The sequence below is a fragment of the Malaclemys terrapin genome, chromosome 1 (genome assembly GCF_027887155.1).
Source record: "Malaclemys terrapin pileata isolate rMalTer1 chromosome 1, rMalTer1.hap1, whole genome shotgun sequence".
Lineage (NCBI taxonomy): Eukaryota > Metazoa > Chordata > Testudines > Emydidae > Malaclemys > Malaclemys terrapin.
Genome location: NC_071505.1, coordinates 332,903,480 through 332,926,174, shown reverse-complemented (window position 1 = coordinate 332,926,174; position 22,695 = coordinate 332,903,480). Strand labels below are relative to the sequence as shown.

Here is a 22,695-nt window from a genome sequence, read left to right as displayed (position 1 = left end):
TTTCAGGAATATATAAAACACACAAGTCCAGCAAATGCATTTAATACATCAGTGCTGCCTCCTCCCATAGTTATAGTTAGGAGAAATCAGCTTTGTTTGAATGGGAAAACAAACGTATAGGCTCCAGTCCCTAATGTCTGAGGATATACTTGCCCTGGATGCAAGGTTAATCACAGGCTAAGGGGCAGTTTTGTGGAGAGGCCCTTGTAGCACGTAGCAGCAGCAGCACGTCAGGAAAATACACCATAAAACGTAGGCCCCAAGCATACAACTTGCTGCCCAATGACTCACATTGACTTCAACACTTTGCTGGAATGGCCATTTATTTTGCAAAAGTAGGATGAGCAGTGGAGAAAGACCTTTTAAATTTAACTCAAGCACTCCATATACAAAGATTCTGCAGAATCAAGAAAGAAACAAGCCAAGAAAACACAACTCTGAAAGCTGAGGGAAGCTGGTGAATAAAATAGAAGTTCTATGACAGAATATTTATAATATTTGCTGGAGTAAGGGTAGCAGTACCATAAGCCCCCTACAACAGGCTTGCAACCCCCTTTTGGGTTGCGGCCCCCAGCTTGAGAAACACTGCGGAGAAATCTGCTGTAGGTTGGTCATGGCATAAACACCTGCGAAATTTGCTATTTATGCCATGACCAACCTGCGAAAAATGTGTGATTGTTCTGTGATTTAAGTAGACCCCTAACTATAAATATGGTGTTTAGAATAGGCTCAAGTGATTCTCTAAAACCTTGTAACACATCTAAACCCATCATACAAAGGGATGAAAAAGTAATTAATTCTCTAGGTACAAAGCGCATACAAGGAAAATACATAAATAAAGTAGCCTCAGCTCTTAGGAGAATAACTATTCTTACTGTCAGATGTTATCTCCGTTTTACAAATTGGTAAATTGTACTCAAAGTTCTTGGACAGCAATGTAACAATTTTATTATGCTACAAGGGACTGTTTAAATACAGAATTTCATACAGAGAACATAAAATTCACAGGACACTAGCAAATTCAATTTGTAAACAGTAAGATAGAGTCACCTGAAAATGCCTCTATCCAGTACTATATACAAAACCTCTCTCCCCTGTACAGAGACTACTCAGAGTTAAAATTTGCTCAACACAGTTACCTGTAATGAACGGAACTAAGCATCAGCACGGTTACTTAATTACACTTGTGACGAAAAATAATCTCGTGACAAGGACTTAAATAAAATACGATTGGTTGCTTAAACGCTGCAAAAATATCATCCCATCCTGTCATGTCTTTATGTTGAAATTTATCAGCCATTGGCAGAAGGTAAAGAGATCATGATCTAAGTTTGGTTTAGGACAGTCAATGGGACCAATTTATTTCCCAAGAATTGTGGTGCTCGCCTGCTTTCCAGAGGGATCTGGGGGCAGGAACATTAGCACTTTCATGGAAGAAATGTAACATTTCCACATTTCAAGGCAGATTCTGCTTTCAGGTAAAGGATATGGACCATATAGGGGAGTTCTGTATCTCCAGCAACGGAAAGGAGTCAAAAAAACACCACCACCTTTGTCTTGCTCAGGGAGTTAGTTTTACACACACGTTGCCAATGTGACATTTCCCCTTAGACAAGGGAATTATAAAATTGTTTGGTTGTATGGGTGGAGGAAACTGTCAAAGAAGGGGTGGGCATTTTAGTCTTACAGCCACTGGTCATTTTTAATCCATACGATTCAGCTTTATGCTGGGAAAGGGATCCTTTTGAAAAGGCTTTATTTTAACAATTATAAAGATGGACATACCTCACCCAGCGGAGAGAGGAGAATCGGGATGGAACACAAACATGCAGCTCCCGTAGTTTAAGATGCACAGAAGTTTCAGAGTAGGATAGCTCCTTGCATTTGGTCACATCAGATGGTAAACACTTTTCTTTGGCAGGGACGTGGGAACAGAACCTTTCCAAAATGAATCATGGGACATGTTCTTTGGTTCCTATGCCAAAAAACTTTCTGATTTTATATAAACACAGATTCAGTGTTTCTTCTGTATGAGGTTTTTGAAAAAAGGCCACTGAAGAATCCATTAGGAGTTAAGGAAAGGTTCCTATTATTGCCCCTAACTATTTTGACCTTTATTATTAAAGAGAATATTTTTTAGTACGCATTAAGAATCAATATAAGAACAAAGGCACTAAGAATATCCGCAGTAGCGAACACAGTATGACCTAACAGATGTTCCATGATGTGGGCAGCCTTTTCTTCCTCTATTTGTAGCGCAGTAGTTCCTCTGGGTCTATTTCCAAAACCTATAAAATCCCAGTGCTATTGCTAGGCAAGTGAAAACAGAAGCTGTAAAAAGAAAGGAAATAATTAATGTAACACTCAATATCGCCTTGTGTTACATACAAGGAATTCATTTTTGCCACAAATAGAAGGATGTATAGAACTCTACATGATACGAGACATTTTAAAAGTGCTTCTCTCTAAGTTTCAACCTTTTCTGTACAAAAACTATTTTAGGGGTTGGGGCAGTTATGACAAATTTTCATTACACAATAAATTTTTTTTTCAAACCAAGAGAGAGAACTCAGTTAAAAATACACATAACTGGTACAATGTCGGGGTAACTAAGAGCAGAATGTGTGAAATCTCAACAACTCTTTCTATATTAGTTGAACCAGCAGTTTAGCAAAGGTTCAGAGAAGGGCAACTAAAATGATTAGGGGTTTGGAACGGGTCCCATATGAGGAGAGATTAAAGAGGCTAGGACTTTTCAGCTTAGAAAAGAGGAGACTAAGGGGGGATATGATAGAGGTATATAAAATCATGAGTGATCTGGAGAAAGTGAATAAGGAAAAGTTATTTACATGTTCCCATAATATAAGAACTAGGGGCCACCAAATGAAATTAATAGGCAGCAGGTTTAAAACAAATAAAAGGAAATTCTTCACACAGTGCACAGTCAACCTGTGGAAGTCCTTGCCTGAGGAGGTTGTGAAGGCTAGGGCTATAACAGGGTTTAAAAGAGAACTAGATAAATTCATGGAAGTTAAATCCATTAATGGCTATTAGCCAGGCTGGGTAAGGAATGGTGTCCCTAGCCTCTGTTTGTCAGAGGGTGGAGATGGATGGAAGGAGAGAGATCACTTGATCATTACCTGTTAGGTTCACTCCCTCTGGGGCACGTGGCATTGGCCACTGTCAGTAGACAGGATACTGGGCTGGATGGACCTTTGGTCTGATCCAGTATGGCCATTCTTATGTTAAGAGGGGGTTAACCATGTTCAGTTCTTATTGTTGGTCTTGCTTTCTCACTACCACAATTGTTTGGTTATTTCCCTTTCACCCACCTTCAATTCTGTGCAATTTTCCCTGTCTACAGGCAGATTCATTTCACAATCTCATCGGAGTTCAATTTGTTTTCTTTAAAGCTTACATAAATTACCAAATTGAAAGTATGTTTCTTTGAAAACTTGACTGGGAAGTTTACTGCTGCTGTGGTTAAGGTACATTGATCGAGGTCGAGATCTCCCTATGTATCAGTATGTCCCTGCAGTAGAAGTCATAAGCTTTTAAGACTTTTTAGAGCAAGCCAACTCAAACTACTACCACATCAGACCATATGGATACGTGAATGTGCCACTTCATTCCCTATAGATGAGCTTTAAACCCCAGAACAATTCTTTGGTAGCTGAGGGGGGCTCAGGATGGTTTTCACTGGGGCACTTCTGCAGCAGGGGCTCGCTAACTGCGGCAAGGATGAATGTCCTGGGAAGCAGTTTTTATATCCTGTACTCATGTCACTTCTATCCCAATTTTGGGCCTAATCGTGATCTCACTGAAGTTGGTGACAAACCCCCTCAACTTTTCTGCTGACTCATGATCTTATGTCAAATAATCCTTTTGTAAATTTTGATTAAAGCTAAACAAGAGATGTTCACTAGCAGAACAAATGATCTCTTGACCTCCTTTTGCTTCAATCTTTCCCATCATTTACTTGATCCCTTACCACACCCGACTTGAGACTAAACTCTTCGGCCTAGAGACCATATCTTTAATTTGTCCTCTTGCGAGCTACATCTATGGTTTTATCTTCATAATTATGTATATACACATACTCACTTTGTTTGCTGCACATATTTTAATGTGAACGAACTTAGGAATTATGACCAGGCTACCAAAGGAGCTTTCCAAGAACTGACCTTCCTAAAACCCGCACTTTGAATCAAATTTTACGTTTCTGAAAAACGCTACAGTATTTATGCCCCTCCCCGCCAACATACCTGCCAAATAACGTATCGTCTCCAATTTATTCGATTCCATGAGAGTTTTTAAGGAGGCTATTTGTGAATCAATTTTATTACTGATTTCTGCAATAGCACTGTTGGTACTCGAATCCTGAAATACATTACAAGACATGGCATATGTATGGGTCATCTCCTGCTCCCTCAACTTAAAAACAAAACAAAAAACAGACGGCAATGGTGTCAGCCTTACTACATAAAGAGAAAAATCCATTTAAATGAGAAATCTCAAAACCCTTGTTGAATTAAGATGTGTAGCCTATAAGTGAGCTAACAAGATGAGCAGAGCAGAGCAGTATGTAATGCAATTGAAGAGTGCTTCTGAAAGGGGAATAGCAAAGAAAAAGCTAAAACTGAGTTCAACGTGATGTGCGTGTCAAATGCCCCAACTAATCTGTCTATGGGGCATATTCAACATGGATGTATATTTTGATTAACTTTCAAAAAAATATTCCCCTCCCCTTCCATGAACTGCCTTATGAATTCAGACCCATGCTCCATTTTGTCTGTGTCCTGCCCTGACAATGGCCAGTAAGATTCTTCAGAGAAAGGTATAAGAACCCTACAGCTGACAGTTAAGAAATAATCTGTCCAAAAGGGGAAATTTCTTCCTAACCCCAGTCAGTTTGCAATTGGCTATGTCCAGAAGCTTAAGGGTTTATATCTTATGTTATACTGTCTACCTAGCAGTGACCTTGATTTAGCACATTACACTTCTTCTAACCTTCATTAAGCAGAGAGACCTGTTTCATCGCTCAAACAGCATATTTAGACCTTCTACAGAGCAGTTACTGGCTACAAAACATAAGCAACACATGGCAGGAAGGGAAATAAGAGCCATTTATTTTGTCCAGAGAGTTTAATTAATTAATTCCCGTATATTTTACTGTGGAAACATGGTACAGTAAGTCCTGTATCAGTTTAACTGCAATGCTGACCACGTTTAAGCACCTAAATAAAAGTGGCCTGATTTTCTCTGAAGTGCCAAGTACCCACAAATTCCATTAGAAATATTATGGAAGAAGTGGGAAGTTAGATAGTGCTAATGTGCAAGGCAAAAGAGTGAGGAGTCAAAGACCTGAGTGACGTGGAGCATGCTAGTGTTGTTAGCAGTTCCAGAGAACTTAGAGAATGGAGAAGGTTTGAGAGGAAAGGTCAGGAGCAGTTTTGGCTGTGTGGAGTTTGATGATCAGACACCTGGGAAGAAACTAAAAAAACAGGCTAAAGATGAAGGATTGAATGAAGGGAGACAAGTCAGGAGTGGAGAGGCAGACCTGTGAACCAACGGTGTACCGATGGGAGGTGCAACCACGTGAGTGACTGAAGCATGAAGAGTGAGAAGGAGGACAGAACACTGTAGAGAGCAGGTTTGAAAATTCTGACCAAGCGTAAAGGACCTAGGTTCCTGATGTTCTTTGAGAGTACAGGTCTTCATTAAAATATAAACTGTATAGAGTTATTTGTGCTAGAAATGTTAATACAGAATACAGCTAAAATACAAAAGCACAATAACCAGCATTAAAAAGTCATGAATAATGTTTTAAGATTTTATGCCAAGAGTTTATTTCAAAGGAAGCAGATTGGATGCATTAGAACATGATCCAGTTTATGATATTCATACTTGTACATGTATATATGAGTATTTTAATGTGTGCTTAAGAAACACAGGTTTAAGTCACGTGGTATCTTCCATTTCTTGTACACACAAAATCCTGCTAACTCCAGTCAGAATTTTGGGTACATGAGGAAGGCAGGACTGGGTCCATAATATAAAACTGTCAATTATTATTACAGAACAGCTCTCACTCACTTTTTTATGAAACTCTGTAGTTGCTTCCATGAGATTCTTTTCCTGATCTGTGAACTACAGATTAAGAAGAAGGGAGAAATTACAATCTCAGTAATGGAATACGGCAAACAATTGTCAGAGACATCTTTTAAAAACAGCTTACCATATCTGTCACTCTGCTCCTTTCCAGATTTATGTCCAGCTTATTATCAGCTCTGATTTTACTGGTTTCATTCTTCAAAACAAGCAAAGATAAAATACACTAATTACATACTTCCCTGAATATTAGACTCTATAATAGAATAAAGTACTTGCTGTTTACTTACCATTAGCTGCTGTTTAACTTGATCCAACTCAATTTTCATTTTCTAGGTACAAAGAAAAAAAAAAAAGACCGTTTTACAGAATTAGTAAATGACTAACCATTTTAGTTGGATAGTCAGATCATTGCGATCACATATTATTTGTTAAACTGACTGAACTGGATCACTGAAAATGATGGTATTTCAGGAATAAATCTTTTTATGGATGGACCTGTCTGTCTCAGATTAGACATGCCAATATTAGTCAAACTTCTCATATCGATGATGTCTGATATCTAGATCTATTTGAAATTTGATAAAACCAAGTGGATCAACGTCTATGGATAGTGCATCTAAGCACCTTGTCATTCTGAATGTTGGCTCATATGTCCTAAGATAGTGGACACACATCCATGAATATACAAAATGCTCTCAGGAAAGGGAAAATGAAGTATAAATATCGAAGTCACAAAGTTTTGTTGAATTCTGCGTCTCAAAGAGCTACACACTTTCCCAGCATTAAATAATGGTAATAGGCCTTAAATGAAAGTACATCAGACCATTCAGGGATTTAAATATGGGTTTGTTTTCTTCTGCGGGAATTATGTGACTCTGTATCCCAAACTTACGTTTATATGAACACAAAACATGCCACTTACAAGGCAGAGTCACAGACAGATTGTTAATTTTTAAAGGACAAGAAAACTAAGCTTTCGGCACTGGTGAAAGTATTTATATCTAAATAGTTCGTTCCAAAAGAATACTACTCAACATATTTTGCAATGTATCGGTTCAGTTACAAAGATTCAGTAGTACCTCATTTTCTGCTCTCAGGTTTGCAAATTCACTTTTCTCTAGGATTACCATATCTTTCCGAATAGAGTCCAAATGCGCCATTATCTGCTGCAGAGTTATTTCCTAGGAAATAATACAGTCATCACTCAGGACTGCTAAGGAATGCTAAGACCCTTAACAAGCATTGCATTTCAACAGCAAGAAAGAGAGATGCTTAGGTCACAGAAAGCAAAGTCTTGTTGTGCATGAAATCATTAACTGGTGACTGTCAAGCATAAAATAAAACAAAAAAATAAAATAAAAGTCATACAGTAACCGACAACGAAAAACTGGAGTTTGTTCGAGGGATTCAGAACCATTACTCTTGCTGTTTTATAGAACAATTCTAAAACTAAGGTAGAAAAGCCACAGGTATTTGGTCCACACAGTTGGTCAATAAAATAGACCAGAATTCCCTGGTTGAACCTTCAGTCACCACTTACTTTTGATGCCCATATGAAATGTGCTGATGGTCTCAGTCCAGTTCCTAGTGGACATCATCATATTTAGCACTAATGAGTCCTCCTTGCTATAAGGGTTGGCTGAGAGGCCAAGGACTGAATGGTTATGGATACCAAATTACCCTCTCACCGCAATGTGATGAGGCACATTGGAAAGGCATTGTGGGAAATCTCACTGACTTACCTATTGTGTGGACAGAGTTCAGCTTCCAACACTGTTAAGCTGCCACTTTCACAAGCACTACATTCACTTCAACTTAGAATTTTAAAAAATAATAGGAATCCTTAGATTTGAAGTGAACAAAAAACCTAATTGACCGCAGGATCTTATAATACTTAAAGGTCCTAGACAGTTTTATCGTACTGTTCCTTTAAATGTTAGTGACATGGAATTATGCGGGAGCCTGCTTTTGAGGCTATTGGGTTTAGTGAGAAGGAAAATGCCCAGCCCCAATTCAGGATTCAAGGGAGTTAGTACTCCTCAGTTCCAATTCAAAATTACAGTAGAACCTCAGAGTTACGAACTGAGCAGTCAACCATACATCTCATTTGGAACTGGAAGTACACAATCAGGCAGCAGCAGACACACACACACACACACACACACACACACACACACACACACACACACAAAATAAATTAAAAACAAGAGCAAATACAGTACTGTGTTAAATGTAAACTACTAAAAAAATAAAGGGAAAGCAGCATTTTTCTTCTGCATAGTAAATTTCAAAGCTGTATTAAGTCAATGTTCAGTTGTAAACTTGTGAAAGAACAACCATAATGTTTTGTTCAGAGTCTCAAACATTTCAGAGGTATGAACACCCTCCATTCCCGAGCTGTTCGTAACTCTGAGGTTCTATTGTACCTACAATTTAGCCTGAGCCCACTCCCATTGAAGCCAATGGAAAATCAGGTCTGATCCCTACTGTGTTGAATACACACACACTGTTAGTTTCCTACAATTCCTTACAGTGCTTTGGCTGTGCTTATGTTTGGATCTATTATCTCCACAGCCCAAGTTAAACATTTTTAAAATTCTGAGGCTGAATATAACATTCACTAAGGCCTGGTCTACACTAGGCGTTTATGTCGAAGTTAGCGCCGTTACATCGAATTAACCCTGCACCCGTCCACACCGCGAAGGTATTTAGTTCGACATAGAGGTCTCTTTAATTCGACTTCTGTACTCCTCCCCGACGAGGGGAGTAGCGCTAAATTCGACATGGCCATGTCGAATTAGGCTAGGTGTGGATGGAAATCGACGCTAATAGCTCCGGGAGCTATCCCACAGTGCACCACTCTGTTGACGCTCTGGACAGCAGTACGAGCTCGGATGCTCTGAACTGCCACACAGGAAAAGCCCCGGGAAAAATTGAATTTGAATTCCTTTTCCTGTCTGGCCAGTTTGAATCTCATTTCCTGTCTGGACATCGTGGCGAGCTCAGCAGCACTGGCAACGATGCAGAGCTCTCCAGCAGTGATGGCCGTGCAATCTCAGAATAGAAAGAGGGCCCCAGCATGGACTGATCGGGAAGTCTTGGATCTCATCGCTGTGTGGGGCGATGAGTCCGTGCTTTCCGAGCTGCGATCCAAAAGACGGAATGCAAATATCTACGAGAAGATCTCTAAAGACATGGCAGAGAGAGGATACAGCCGGGATGTAACGCAGTGCCGCGTGAAAATCAAGGAGCTGAGACAAGGCTACCAGAAGACCAAAGAGGCAAACGGACGCTCCGGATCCCATCCCCAGACATCCCGTTTCTACGAGGCACTGCATTCCATCCTCGGTGCGGCCGCCACACTACCCCACCAGTGACCGTGGACTCTGAGGATGGGATAGTGTCCACGGCTGGATCCTCGGACATGTTAGCGGACGGGGAAGATGAGGAAGGAGATGAGGAGGACGAGGCAGTCGACAGCGCTCACAACGCTGATTTCCCCGACAGCCAGGATCTCTTCATCACCCTTACAGAGATGCCCTACCAACCCTCCCCAGCCGTTACCCCGGACACAGAATCTGGGGAAGGATCAGCCAGTAAGTGTTGTAAAAATCTAAACATTTATTTGTAACAGAACAGGAATATTAACAATTTAAAAAATGGGTTTCTCATGATTAGTTTGATTAGCTTAACGGTTCAGTCATGGGCAGTGCAACTACTGAAAAAAAATCTAGCAATGTCCGGTTTTGCATGATTGTCCTGCCCAAGCCGCTCTACTGGTTAGTCACTGCTACAGCAGCTACAGTAAAATGCGGTCTATATGTCCGGGGATGGAGCAGAAATCCTCCTGTGACATCTCGAGGAAGCTCTCCTGGAGGTAATTGGAAATCCGCTGCATTAGGTTCTTGGGGAGAGCGGCCTTATTGGGTCCTCCGTAGTAGGACACGTTGCCACGCCACGAGACAAGCAAGTACTCTGGAATCATTGCTCTGCACAGCATGGCGGCATACGGCCCTGGTCTTTGGAGGCTTTCCCGGAGCATTCGCTCTTTCTCGCTGTCAGAGATCCTCATGAGGGTGATGTCGCTCATGATGACCTGCTTTGAATGAGGTAGGGGAATGTTAGTGTTGGGACTGCTTTGCCGTTCCTTTACAGAACTGTAACCGCTGGTTTGCAGCCACGCGGTGGAGGCGGGAGAGGGGCAGCCGAAAGGGATCGTTCCCGGGGACAGCCGCGAGGGTGTGGGACAGGAGCAGACTTCCTGCTTGCCGAATTGCTGGCAGCAGGGACCGACATTGATTTCAATGTGAAATGAGGCCATTGCTAATATTAAAGTTTTAAGCTGCCACAAGTCTACGGCTTACCATGTCTGCCTGCAACAGAAATTCCGTTCTCCTGAGAGGCTTCTCAAATGTGCTGTAGAAGACCCCAGGCACTGAATGCGAAGGCCGAGAATTCGACCTTGTGCTGAGTGCGCATGTGATAGGTGCTGTGCATGGTCTTGTTCACAGAGAAAGACTATGTTCTTTGTTCACAACTACATTTATCTTTCTGAGGAATTCACTCCCTTTTTCCCATTCCCACAGCCCCATCTGCGACTGTCTCACAACCTAGCCTGTCATCACACTCCCAGAGGCTAGCGCGGATTAGGCATAAGAAGAAGAGGACACGGGAGGACATGTTCTCGGAGCTTATAGCCTGCTCCAGAGCCCAGGCAGCACAGCAGACCCAGTGGCGGGAGAACTTGACCCGAATGCACCAAGCCAACATGGATCGGAAGGAGAGGTGGCGTCAGGAAGACCAGCAGGCGACTCAAACCCTGCTTGGACTAATGAGGGAGCAAACGGACACGCTCCGGCGCCTTGTGGATGTTCTGCAGGAACGGAGGCAGGAGGACAGAGCCCCGCTGCAGTCCATCTCTAACCGCCCTCCCCCGCCACCAAGTCCCATACTCCCCTCACCCAAAGTGCACAGAAGGAGAGGCGGCAGAGTCCCTGCTAACTCTCACTCCACCCCTGCAGAGAGCTCGAGCAGCAGAAGGCTCTCATTCCCCAAAATTTGACAAGTTCTTTCCTTCCCGCCTGACACAAGCCCCCGTCCAAGTTTCACTTTCCCAGTTCCATGTTTGGTTGATAATAAAAAATACGTTTCTGTTAACTACTGTTTCCATCATGTTCTTTTGGAGGAGGGGGGGATAGGGGGTTGGTAATTCGACAGGACAGTCACCTTTGGCAGGGTATATAGTCGGGGGCAGGCACAGCAGCAGGGCACATACATAGTGCAGTGATGCAGTGACTAGTTACCCTGGTTAGTCTGGGAGGTTGTTTTCATGTTATGTGGTGGGGGGTGGGTTGCTCTGTGACTTTGTGGCAGGGGAGGGCAGTTACAGATCTTAAGCGGCGGTCCTTAGGCAGGATCACAGAGCCACACAGCAGGGGATCTGTAACCGTCCTCCCCCTGCCACAAAGTCACATAGACCCCCCCATACACACAGTCCCTATCAGGAGGGGTGACAGGCTCCGTTGAAACAACCATCCCACCGCAGCAGAGCCTGTCAATCCTTGAGTTTAGAAGCTGCATTCGCGCCACTACAGTACACCCGCTCCGCACCACAGTCTGCGTCCCAGTTTTAAAAAATTCCCGCGAATACAGTATTAAAGAAAACGGTGTGCTTTAACAAAGTAGAACTATTTTTATTTTGAAACGTGTGTTGGAAGTGGGGTGAAGGGGGTATGTAACTGGATAGGATAGTCAACATTAACTGGGTAAAGAAACGGGGGCAGGTTTAGCTTCTCAATACACAAACTTTAAAGTCACAGGTTACCCTGCTCACTCAGGAACTTTGCTTTCAAAGCCTTCCGGATGCACAGCGCTTCCCGCTGGTCTCTTCTAATCGCCCGGCTGTCTGGCTGTGAGTAATCAGCAGCCAGGCTATTTTCCTCAACCTCCCACCCCGCCATAAAGGTCTCCCCCTTGCTCTCACAGAGATTGTGGAGCACACAGCAAGCTGCAATAACAATGGGGATATTGGTTTCGCTGAGATCACAGCGAGTCAGTAAGCTTCTCCATCTCCCCTTGAGACGTCCAAAAGCACACTCCACCACCATTCTGCACTTGCTCAGCCGGTAGTTGAAGAGTTCTTTTTCAGTGTCCAGGGCGCCAGTATAGGGCTTCATGAGCCAGGGCATTAGCGGGTAGGCTGGGTCCCCGAGGATGACTTTAGGCATCTCCACATCCCCAAGAGTTATTTTGTGGTCCGGGAAGTAAATACCTTGCTGCAGCCGTCTAAACAGACCAGAGTTCCTGAAAACACGAGCGTCATGAACCTTGCCCGGCCATCCCACGTAGATGTTGGTAAAACGTCCCCTGTGGTCCACCAGTGCTTGCAGCACCATGGAAAAGTATCCCTTTCTGTTAATGTACTGGCTGGCCTGGTGTTCCGGTGCCAGGATAGGGATGCGAGTTCCATCTATGGCCCCACCGCAGTTTGGGAATCCCATCGCTGCGAAGCCATCTATGATGGCCTCCACGTTTCCCAGGGTCACTACCTTTGGCAGCAGTACATCAACGATTGCCTTGGCTACTTGCATCTCAACAACCCCCACGGTAGATTTGCCCACCCCAAACTGGTTCGCGACTGACCGGTAGCTGTCTGGCGTTGCAAGCTTCCACAGGGCTATGGCCACTCGCTTCTGGACAGTCAGGGCTGCTCGCATCCGGGTGTCATTGCGCTTCAGGGCAGGGGACAGCAACTCACAAAGTTCCAGGAAAGTTCCCTTCCGCATGCGAAAGTTTCGCAGCCACTGGGATTCATCCCAGACCTGCAGCACTATGCGGTCCCACCACTCAGTGCTTGTTTCCCGTGCCCAGAATCGCCGTTCCACGGCATCAACATGACCCATTGCCACCGTGATGTTCTCGGCGCTGGGTCCCCTGCTTTCTGAGAGGTCTGTGCTACTCTCAGACTTCAGGCCATCACCGCGTTGACGTAGCCTCCTCGCCTGACTTTTCTGCATCTGCCTCAGGGAAAGGTGTATGATAAGTTGCGAGGCGTTGAGAGCGGCCACAACTGCAGTGATGGTTGCAGCAGGCTCCATGCTCGCAGTGCTGTGGCGTCCGCGCTGTCACTGACTAGAAAAGTGCGCGAACTGATTTCCCGCCGGCGCTTTCAGGGAGGGAGGGCGGGAGTGATGGACGGATGACGACAGTTACCCAAAAGCACCCTGGACACATTTTTTTTACCCAGAAGGCATTTGCGGCTCCACCCAGAATTCCAATGGGCAGCGGGGACTCCGGGAACTGTGGGATAGCTGACCACAGTGCACCACTTCCAATGTCGACGCTTTCCCCGTTAGTGTGGACTCACAAAGTCGAATTACTGTCCTTAGTGTGGACACACACGTTCGACTTTGCAATATCGATTCCAAAAATTCGATTTAAGTAAAATCGAACTACTCTCGTAGTGTAGACAAGGCCTAAGCTACATCACATTATTACAAGGAAGCTACATTTGTGATCTAGGCGTTAGGCAATGGACATTTATACTTCTTTAGACACAGCAGGGTCTCAAAGCCAGTAGGGTTTCCATAATAAATGAAAAGATTAAAAAAAGAAGAACAGGAAAAACACAAGGTTCTCCTCTACTGCCATAATTTAGTTATCATGGTAAAAGTTCTCAAAAATTAAAAAAATAACTAAGGGGAAAAAACGGTTGGAATAAGACTCCATGGCTTAATAATGGAGAAGTAATTTGTGCTTAATTACATATTCTCACTGAACATAAGTGGTACATAATTCTCAGCCTAGTGTTTTCTTGATTAAACTATTATTTTGTATCAGAGTCTAGTTACACTGGCCCAATTGTCTACTGCGCAAAGAAAGTAAAATTCTTAGATCCTTTCAATTTCACACATTTGTTATGATGAAATTAATTATCCTCCCCCGTACACCCAGACACACCAAATTATTTTACTGGCTAACTACAATCACATAATCTTACAAGAACTAGCTTGAACCTACCAGTGGAAGAAGACAATCAATATGATTCTTTGCATGAAGCATCAGTGCATATTTGAACTGTATAACAGACCAGTTCCATGAACCAAATATGCAGAAAGAGTCAAGATCATCATGAACCAGGTTTGGTGGTTTTTAATTTAGCAACAAGAAACCAACCAAGACCAATACTGTAAATCTATGCTGCTGTTAAATAAAAGACACAGGCTACTTTCCCCTACCTAAAGCATCCATATCATGATTAACAATCAGGAGAATCTTCCTTGTAATTCACTTCCTGTCCTAAACTGTGGTGCAGCATTGCTGTGTGTTGTTAAACAGTTGCTGTCTCACCCCACAGGCTGCCTTTCAGTAGCAGATGAAGCAATCCCTGCATAGCATTTGTAGATCATTCTTACTTTTGGAAAGAACTTTTGGTTCCTATGGGATGAAAGGTGCTATAGTAAATGCAAGATATCACTTATCCCTCTCTAATTTAAGCTCAGCTAGGATTTTAGGACAATCTACTTGCATCTGAAGAAGTGAGGTTCTTACCCACGAAAGCATATGCTCCAATACTTCTATTAGTCTCAAAGGTGCCACAGGACCCTCTGTTGCTTCTTACCTCAGTAAAGCATCCACTATACTAGTAGTATCACTAAAACGTATAAACTACTATATTTTATAAAGCACCATTTGTGTTTATGATGCTTCACGGACAGATAAAATGACAAGGATACAACAAATCATTGATTTGTTACCTGCTGAGCTTGGGTCACCATATCCTTATAGACTGTGTCTAGGCTGACATTTGACAAAGTTGTTAACGCTGATACAATGGTCTCTGCTTGTTCTTTACCAAAACCTGGAAGACAGTTGAAGGATGACAGGTTAAGATGAAATGAAAAATTGTGTGGAGCGGCAAGCAAAAGCTACACAATAAGCATAAAGCTCAGTAGGCAAATGCAAAGGTAAGTTACAGGTCACACTGCCAGTGACATGGAGTCAACCACCAAGCTACCAAAACTTTTAAGATCACTAACTTTTCAAAATTCTGAACTTTTGCAGCTTTGAATCTGAAGTGCATCCGTTCTATTTTGAACATACAAAAACCAATGACCTTTCTGCAGGTGCCGCGTGCAATAGGAGCATAATGTGCAACCTGTTCAACTGCCACGGGCTATTTAGTTTTTTCTAATGTATAGTATTTTCTCACAAATACTATTTCATAAACCAAGTTTATCCTTTGCTACAGAGCGTGCATCCTAGGGGGGAAAAGAATGAAATTAATAAGGGAATGCTCCATAAATTGAAATTGCTCCACATCCTTTGGGGCAAATTCAGACTGGGCACATGCATTAGAAACACTGTTGACTTCAAGAACATTGCACCTGTTTACACCAGATCAAAATCGGGCCGTTAGGACTTCTACTTACCAGTACTAACACTTTGTGTGTAGTCTGGTATGGTTCTAAAGCTTTAGCTTCCCCGGAGTCTCAATTATTTTTTAAAAAACTAGCTAATTTTCCTAATTACCAGCCCAATCCACACCCAAGCTGCATGGAAGTTCTGAGAAGGTCATGAAATCTATTTGTACTGTAAATACTTTACACTGGAAGGAGGTTGGACTCAATAAATCTCTTCCCTCCTCTAATGCCTATGACCTCTGTGTTTACAGCTTGATCACTGTAATACCTGGTTTTTTATGTAAGACAAGACCATATCAAAGATGAGACAAATGAACATGAGAAAGAAAATGTAAAGTTAAGTGTTCAGGTAAATCTTAGAAGACTGCACCCAAGCAATGCAGCACAGGTGATATGCAAGATGAATCACTTTTGAGCCCAGAGGAGGGCTATGTGAGATATGATACCAACGTATAACAGGGCAGGTGTTACCTTTGTCATTTTAAATCAAACCTTTTAATTGTTTTTACATAACCTAAATTTGGGGCCTTAAATGACACAAGCAAAATTTAACAAAACCTAAAATCAAAGTGTTTCTATGACATTTTCTTTTTAAAAAATTCCAATACAACTGTTTTATCACTTGGATTTAAACTTTCCTCTGAAGTGTTTGAATCCCCAACACTGCACTATCATACTAGCGTATGAGAACTGGATAGGGCTTTTTTTTTTTTTTTTTTTTTTTTTAAATACAGTGTTTCTACATTGTTCAAGCTGAGTGAAATGAATAAATATAAACCAAAAGCAAGTGGGGGGAAAGTCAATTCGATTTTTTAAAAATTTCAATTTCAATAAATTAATGGTTTATTAGAAACTGGTAGAAGGAATCTATATTTTAACATGGCCATCACAGTTATTCTTTATATTTTAGTGATACTTTACAGTTACAGAGTGCATTAAGTTTCTCTGATGGAAGGCACTATATATAAGCTTCCACAAACCTACAAGGTAAGTAAATCTACCTTACTGAGTTTATTTTTATGGCCGTATAGACAATCTACATGGGACGCTTCCATTTACACTGTAGCAGCTACAAACAGAGATGCATGACAAATAGGAACCCTTTAATACTTTTGGGAAAGTAGCAGTATGATTTCACTTGAGTTACTTAATAGGTATTGCTCACCATGAACTTCCAGCTCTCGTACCAATGCATGGGTATCAAAGGTTAGCTTTCTCTGTTCCAGTGGGGTTATTTCAACTCTTCTCATGTCATACGACTTCACAGGGGCTGTGGCAGCAAAACCTGAAAATGGCAAGAAGCCATTAGGAAGCTGTTTACTCGTTTGTTTCCTTGTTAATTTTATCCTGGAATGCAATAACGTTAAAGAGTTTTTGCTGCATAATCTTTCATTGTGGAAAGGAGGACCCCAGTGCACTAATATGTGTATAACAAAGAGTGTTGGTCCTCCTTCAATAGCTTGATTATAAAGCAGAGGGAAGTAGTCAGTCTAACCAGCATTTTCTCCTGCCCCTAAATGTTCTAAATCTCATCAGTGTTCTCATTGTCTTTACAAATATTTGCTCCACTACTAGGACCCCAAACAACAATCCCAAATTCAGGTATCCAAGGTGCTACAGCCAAGACTTTGGGTATACCGAAAGTCAAAATACTGTCATTGAATAACTTGATGATTATCAGTAATGTATTAACTATTAAAGAAAGGTATTTAAATTATGTTTCTACTTTTAAAAGTGTAACTGTTCTAATGTAGCCAACAAGAAATGGGTTGTACAACCAGCATCGTTCTGAGGGCCCTCTATCAGAAAACTACACAACCACCAGCTACATTCTTCACACCAACTTCTTCCCCAGTACCCTATCAGCAAAGGGATTGCATCTTCTAGTGACACACAAAACGGGGGTGCCATGTCAATAAATCACCAATAATTATGTAGTGCCAGTGCTTGGGAAGAATTTACTGGTTTACCAACTAACCAATTAGGCAACAGACTTTGACACATGATTTTAACACCTAATATATCACAGCTTTGTTGAGTTAGAGACTATTGATTTTACTGTGTGAAAGATGACATCCCAGAGGATATAAAGAACTGGGATTTGAAGTTTTAACAGTTTTTGTGATTTACCCATGCTTGCATCTCTAATTTCCTACAAGTTCTTTCACTCCTCTGTGCATCTCGTTCTCCAACCTGTTTCAAATAGTCTCCTAATTGCTATCCAGCAAAACCTGTCTTTCACATCTAAATCCCTGCAGAAAACCTATTTCTTGTACAAATCCTTCCTTCCTACCACTAACTCTCTCCCTTCACCAAACTGTTGTCCCAGTCTTGTCATGGCTTTGATTAGGAAAAGAAATAGAGGTCAGATCAGCATTTGACATAGGGTCAACCTCCTCCAGCTAAATCAAAGTCAATGTTAATCTGCATCTACATTAGGGAACTAGTTGTGGTTAATTAAGCCTGACCTCACTTCCTAATCTATACAAAACCTATATTAAATTTAAGATGATTGAGATAGAGAAAAGGTATTATTCTATTTAAGAAATGCATGTAAATTGCATATGTGGCTGTATACAATATTTAAGTTTCATAATTCCCAATTTTCCAATGCTATAAAGCATTCATTTCTAACTAGGGCTGTCAAGTGATTAAAAAAATTTATCTCGATTAATCACTCTGTTAAACAATAATAGAATACCATTTATCTAAATATTTGTTGATGTTTTCTATATTTTCAAATATATTGATTTCAATTACAACAGAATACAAAGTGTACAGTGTTCACTTTATTTTTATTACAAACATTTGCACTGTAAAAAACATTTCAATTCACCTCATTGAAGTACTGTAGTGCAATCTCTTTATCATGAAAGTTGAACTTACAAATGTTGAAGTATGTAAAAAAGAATAACTGCACTTAACAATAAAACAATGTAAAACTTTAGAGCCTACAAGTCCACTCAGTCCGCCTCCTTGTTCAGCCAGTCATTCAGACAAACAAGCATTCAGTGTTGGGGGAGGATAGGGGAGGTGGGAAGTAAGATATGACTTGTGCAGGAGGAGAGCCTGGGAGGACAGGGGGTGACAATCGGGAGGAGCAAGCAATAACTTGTGCAGGAGGAAGGGGTCTTGCTGCTGCTTCTGGAAGGGTGGCTTCTGGTACTGGGCTCGCCAGGCTCCCATCCTTTTACTGAGCTAGGTGGGCTCCCTTCAGCTAAGTGAGCCCTTGTTTGCAAGAGAGGGTGGATTTTACCTCAGGCACTCCTCATACTGCAGGGGAGGAGAGGCTCGTGCAGGGAGGCTGAGCTCGCCAGGCCCATGTTCTCTATGGGGTAGCCCCACAGTGAGCAGCCGGCTAGGGGCAATGGGGCACAACGCAGGGGGGTTGGTCCTGGGAGTGAGGGGCTGACTAGGAACAATAGGGCCTGGGCTGGCTAGGGTGTCCATTTTGGCCAGGACAGTCCCCTTTTTCAGCTCTGTCTCGGCTGGCCCTACTTCTTTGCCAAAACTGGGCATTTGTACCAGCTGCAAGGCAGAGCAGAGAGTGGAGGCTGCTGCCTGGGGGTCAGTTGAAGGCAGCACTGCCCGCCAGCAGGAAACTGGAGAAATTTGCTGCTGGTGGGCAGTGCCGGCTTCAGAGCTGACCCCTGGGCAGCGCAGAGCTGGGGTGAGGTGGGGAGATCAGCCTCGGGGAGCTCGGGGAAAGGAAGATCAGCATCAGCTGTGGGCAGCAGCCCCAGCAGTGGGTGGCACGGGGATCAGGGGTCAGCCCCAGCCCCAGGCAGCACAGGGGTCGGGGGTCAGCCTATTAATTATACAGGCCTATCTCACTCAGTCCCCTCTGATCTTACTGCTTTTTTTCCTTGACCAGGACTGAACATATTATATGCAAAAAAAATATCCCAAACTATTAAGAGAATGCTAAGGTTGCAAAGTCAAGTACTCAAAAGTTAGGAAAGGTCAGAATTAAGGTTGCCTGTGTGCATTATGATAAATAAAGATTATGCGATTGCATATGATTTTTGCCACAGGACCCCTGCACAAGCCCCCACTCTCTCTGTCCTCGCATCCCAGCTCCAGCTAAATCTCGCTAATTCTTTCTGCACAACAGCTCCAAGCTTTAGCCTTTCCTATCCACCCACATAGCTAAAAACCTCATCCAGGCTCTCAATTCACATCACACTGCAACATCCTCTTTGCTGGCCTTAACACTCTTGCCCTGCTTATAGCCATTCAAATGTTCCTATAAAGATCATTTCCCTAGCTCATCACGCTGAGTACTTCACCCCTTTCTTTGCCTCCCTCCACTAGCTCCCCCTTCTCTATCATTTCAAATGTAAGCTATTTACTTTCACTTTAAAGGCCTTTCATGGGAATTCGATAACCTCCCTTAGAAGCCTATTCCAGAGCTTAATTATCCTTATAGTTGAAAAGTTTTTTTCCTAACATCAAACCTGAATCTCTCTTGCTGCAGATCAAGCTCATTACTTCTTGTGGACATAGAGAATAATGATCATCATCTTCTTTATAACAGTCTCTAACATATTTGAAATCTGTTATCGTTTGTCTTCCTTTGTCAAGACTAAACATGCTCATTTTAATCGTTCCTCAAAGGTCTGGTTTCTAACTCTTATCATTTTTGTAGCTCTCTTCTGGACTCTCTATTTTGTCCACATTTTTCTTAAAGTGTGGCATACAAAACTGGACAGAGTACTCCAGCTGAGACCTTACATACAACATTCCTGTTAATATGGCCCAGAATACTGACCTTTTTTGCAGCTGCATCACATTGTTGGTGCACATTCAATTTGTGATTTTTCATTACAACTTGCAGATCCTTTTTAGCGGTACTACCAATTAGCCACTTATAATCCCTTCTGTAGCTGATTTGTCCTTCTTAAATGTAGTATTTTGCACTTATCTTTATGGAATTTCATCTTGTTGAATTCCCGAGTTTGTCAAAGTAATTTTGAATTCTAACCCTGTCCTTTAATGTGCTTGCACATCACCCCACATGCTACTTATCAATTCTCATACACCAGTGACCCCTCAACTCCCACCTCTGCTCTGCCAGTAAGCCCAGTCTTCTCGGTCAACCACTTACATTTTCAAATGAGCACTTTCCTGCTTTCTCACTCACTACCTCTCATGCCTACAAGGAAATTCCCATTACAATCTGCAAATCCACCTCACTGTCCTCTTTCAAATCCCTTCTTTGCTGTGATGCCACCAAAAAACCAAAACACCTAGACTGCAGTTTGACACAGGGCAAGCAGTGACTGCTGTCCATCATGCTGACCAGTATTATCTCAGAGCACGTCTTCACTACCAACATTAAAGCTCTTCAACGTGGCTGTGTAGTCACGGCACCAGAGAGCTCTCCCAGCGTTGTAAAACACCCACCCCTACAAGGGGAGTAGCTACCCGGTGCACTGTCTACACGGCCACTTTACAGCGCTGACACTGGCATCGCTCAGGGCGGTGTTTTTTCACACCCCGGAGCGAGAACGTTTCAGCGCTGTAAAGCGGCCGTGTAGACAAGGCCTCACTGTGCACCCTCCCCCCCATAATCTCCTATTGTCTCCTACCTTAGACTTGGACCCCAAACTCTCTGGGGGAGGGGCTGTGTTTTTTTCTTCTTTAGTACAGCGCCTAGCACCCTGGCCTGTGATGGGGGAGCCCCTTGGCACGGGATAAACAGTGACGCCAGGTCCCCCTCACCTGCCGACTGGGTCGCCCACTCTCAGGTCAGCAGCGAGGGGGGCCGAGGGGGGGCTATGAGCTCACCCAGCTGGGTGTTGACCCCGCCCAGAGTGGGGCCGGGAGGGGGGAAGCTCCACCCCCCTGAGAAGAAAAAGGCCCCTCAGTGGGGGCCGATCACGGGGGGACTCACCCCCCTGCGGTGTCCCTCACCTCGGGGGGGGGCGGGGCCGAGGCGCCTCTCACCTCTCCTTGGGGCTGGCAGCGCAGCGCCCCAGGGCGCGCCCGGCCGCGAGCCGCCCCCCGAGGCCAGGAGCCTCCGGCCCAGCCCGCTGCCCCTCATCCGCCTCCTCCGCCGCGCGGGGCTCGCGGGCAGCAGAGCCAGGGACAGTCTCGCGCCGGCGGCGGCCCAGCTCTTCCGGCGGGCGCCCCGGTGCGCTCTGGGAATTGTAGTCTCGCGGTGCCGCCCCGCTCGCTGGGAGCTGCACCCGCGGCCCTGGCGCGGCGCCCTCGTGTGGCCACACGCGCACACACTTGCATTCGTAATCACCCCCCCCCCCGGCGTGCACACACTCACACGCGCACACACTTGCCTTCGTAATCACCCCCCCCTTTGCGTGCACACACTCACACGAGCACACACTCTCCCACTCATTCACTCGCATGCACACACAACCCAGACCCCTGCATGCACACCTCCCCACACACCTCCACTGGTATGCAACCCCCCCTTGCGTGCACACACCCACACGTTTTCACACTCATTCACTCGCATGCACACACAACACACATTCCTGCGTGCACACCTCCCCACACACCTCCACTGGTATGCAACCCCCCCTTGCGTGCACACACCCACACATTTTCACACTCATTCACTCGCATGCACACACAACACACATCCCTGCGTGCACACCTCCCCACACACCTCCACTGGTATGCATTGCACACCCCCTTGTGTGCACACACCAGCACACACTTTCCCACTCATTCACTCGTATGCACACACCCACACACTTGGGCAAAGGGGCAATACCCCACACTGATGCGCTCATGCCCTGGTAGGTGCACAGCCACCTGCACGCATGTAATTGTTTAGTTATGATGCTACCTCCCTTGTGAATCTTTACATGGTTTCCCAGACACTGACTTCTGGAGCAGGTAAGAATTTTAAATGGAGTCAAACAGAGCTCAGTACTTGGCACCTACCTAGATACTTATGGGGATGGCTTTGCAGAGAGGGAATCAAATTTCCTTTGGTCTCCTAGAGGTCTTCCTACAGATCACTTGAGAAGCTCATCTCTTATTTACGAACTGCTGTGGTGTATGGAATCACAGATCATCTTAAACAAGATAATTTTACACTACAGACATTTAAGGAACAGGCGTCCACACTGCTCCAGTTCCAGCGTGATCTGGCTTTGTTTACCATCAGGGGCCACATTGTGCCTGGAAC

At 43.7% G+C, this 22,695-nt stretch overlaps 1 protein-coding gene across 3 annotated transcripts; it reads right to left on the bottom strand.

Moving 5' to 3' along the window:
- Positions 1-305: 305 nt before the first annotated feature.
- CCDC90B (coiled-coil domain containing 90B) lies at positions 306-21,667 on the bottom strand. 3 transcript variants are annotated; one of them, XM_054015754.1, is made up of 9 exons: positions 21,453-21,667; positions 16,702-16,821; positions 14,871-14,974; positions 7,194-7,295; positions 6,402-6,443; positions 6,239-6,310; positions 6,097-6,150; positions 4,266-4,380; positions 306-2,331 (listed from the first exon to the last, which is right to left on the bottom strand). In XM_054015754.1, the coding sequence occupies exons 1-9, from the start codon at positions 21,580-21,582 to the stop codon at positions 2,276-2,278; spliced, it is 795 nt and encodes a 264-aa protein (XP_053871729.1). In that variant the 5' UTR covers positions 21,583-21,667; the 3' UTR covers positions 306-2,275. The 3 variants fall into 3 exon arrangements, with proteins under 3 accessions (XP_053871729.1, XP_053871730.1, XP_053871731.1); XM_054015755.1 differs by having other exon boundaries at positions 21,486-21,666; XM_054015756.1 differs by lacking the exon at positions 21,453-21,667 and adding an exon at positions 21,128-21,229.
- Positions 21,668-22,695: the final 1,028 nt, after the last annotated feature.